This window comes from Brassica oleracea, chromosome C1 (assembly GCF_000695525.1).
Source record: "Brassica oleracea var. oleracea cultivar TO1000 chromosome C1, BOL, whole genome shotgun sequence".
Classification (NCBI taxonomy): Eukaryota; Viridiplantae; Streptophyta; class Magnoliopsida; order Brassicales; family Brassicaceae; genus Brassica; species Brassica oleracea.
The window spans coordinates 29,176,311-29,178,535 of NC_027748.1; the positions used below are offsets into that span (position 1 = coordinate 29,176,311).

General features: G+C 41.3%; 2 protein-coding genes across 2 annotated transcripts in view; both read right to left on the reverse strand.

Annotated features, from left to right (window-relative positions):
* Positions 1-628: 628 nt before the first annotated feature.
* Positions 629-1,528, reverse strand: LOC106336812. The gene has a single exon (XM_013775756.1). It carries the CDS (start codon positions 1,526-1,528, stop codon positions 629-631), a length of 900 nt encoding a protein of 299 aa, XP_013631210.1.
* Positions 1,529-1,681: 153 nt separating this feature from the next.
* Positions 1,682-2,225, reverse strand: part of LOC106336822 (cysteine-rich repeat secretory protein 1) — a 1,371-nt gene continuing 827 nt past the window's right edge. Inside the window, exon 2 of the mRNA XM_013775767.1 lies at positions 1,682-2,041. Within this exon, the coding sequence (XP_013631221.1) occupies positions 1,682-2,041 (360 nt within the window). The remainder of the gene's footprint in view (positions 2,042-2,225) is intronic.

Sequence of the window (2,225 nt, forward strand, 5' to 3'; positions counted from 1 at the left end):
TTCCTTATTTAACAGCACCCTATCAAGCTTCTTGCAAATAATATCATCCTCCCTTTTATTACACCATGTAAACAACGGACTTTGATAAGACATGTCAGTAAGTTGACATCGCAGCACCAAACTCTGAAAATCCCTCATTCCACTCGAAATTCTTCCCCCATTAGTAAAACTCGAACTCTCTGCTCCATCAATTATCTCGTTGAAATCTCCCTTTATCATCCAAGCTTTATTCTTAAATCTAAGAGATGCATGATGAAGAACAAGATCCTCCCACAACACCTTCCTTTCCTCAGCTAGATTGCTCGCATATACACTCGTACAAAAGAACTCTTCTTCATCCTTCAACTCCACCAGACATGTTACCAACTGATCCGATTTAAAAACAGGTGTCATTCTCACCGAATCTCTCCATATTAGCCATATTCTCCCTCCTTGACTGTCTTCATAATTAGTAATAGAAGACCAGTCTCTAAACACATAATTTAAAATCTTCTCCGCTTTCTTTTCTTTTACCCTAGTCTCCAATAAATATCCAAACTTCATCTCCTTATTAATCAACCACTCTCTTACCACGGAATGCTTCAAATCTTTATTAAATCCGCGCACATTCCAGAAGAAACACGACATATTAAAGATTGCGTCGAGAAGACCTTTTGCTCTTAGGATACTCCTGAGCTCTAGCCTTCTGACCTCTCTTCACCCCTTTTTGCATTATTGCCTTATCATTACTCTTCATACTTTGCTCTAATATCTCATCTCCCATTAAATCACCTTCCACCAAAATATTAACTTCAGCTTCTACATGATCCTCTTCCTCATCTTCATTAGTTTGAACTGCTAGGATTTCACCTTCCTCCATATCCAAACTTAACACTGAAAACTTTGATGCCGAGATCTGAACTACACCAGCATCCCTCTGAAGAGTTTTTGATTGAGACCTGCCCACTTTATCTGGAGAAACAAGAGCCCAAGTATTACCCTTTCCATCCTTACTATTCATACCATCCTCATCATCCTTATTTACTGAACTCTCCGTAACCGCTTTCTCCAAAACACAAGCATCAATAACTTCTGATACAACCTCCAGATTAACATCCTTCACAACTATCCCTTCTAACTCATCACTACTCCTCTTCATAGCTTCCCCACTCACTATAACACCTTGCCCCTCAATCTTCTTATCTCTTTTTTTCATCGCGCAAACCTTCTCAATATGACCCCATTTCTCACAGTGACTACACCGAGATGGTAACCAGGGATAATAGAACTCTGCAGTAAACTCCCCCTCCAATGTGAAATCAATCTCCCTTGGCAAGATCTTCGACACATCCACATTTACAAACACTTTAGCTTCTTCAAAGTTAGAACAAGCAATAGTCTCAGGATGAAGACGCACATGGAACCCACAGTGCTCGTCATGAAGCTTAATGCCTCCCAAGAAAACAAATGCAAAGGAACCTTTTTCAAATGGACCCACATCGGAATTGCTTCTTCCTCCTGCTTCTCTTCTGCCGTTTTTGGCATCCATTTTTTAACCACCATCGGTACACCAGCAATATTCCACATCCCCCTTTTGATTATCCTCTCACGAGCATTCGGATTTCGCACCTTGAATCTCATTGTCGTAGCGTTGACATCAGACACCTCCACTTTGGATTTCGAATCCCCATAGCTCCAGATCTTATTCACCACCATGTGAACCATGGCTATATGTGGCGCAATTTCCAGAAATTTCCCTACGACAAAATCCTCCCCAAAGAGGAGTTGAATCCGAAAAGATCCCATCCGGAAACACCACCTTATGCTTACCATCCTTCGATTTAACCTCAGCCTCGTACTTCTTCGGACTCTTTTTATCTTGGGCCACAGAAACCCAACTTGGATCTCTCTTCGTAAAATCACTCACCATCGATTCCTTCTCAACCTTAGAGGCTTCACAAACCTCCCGAATCTCCCGATCTCTCCCCGGGGGTTCAGATAAACCCGGCGAAGAAGCCGAATCCATCAGAAAATCCCTAGACTTTATCGCACTCGAAATCGCCTTTTTACCGAAACGAAGCGTTTTACAATAATAAAATAAAAACTTTCTAAGACATCATAATATCAAATATTATGAAATGGAAGAGTATATTATACACCTTTAAACTTAAACGAAAATGAATCGTCGGAATCGGGGCTATTATTTCCGCGAGAATGACGCAATGGCGGTGGAGGAGGGGGTGGGG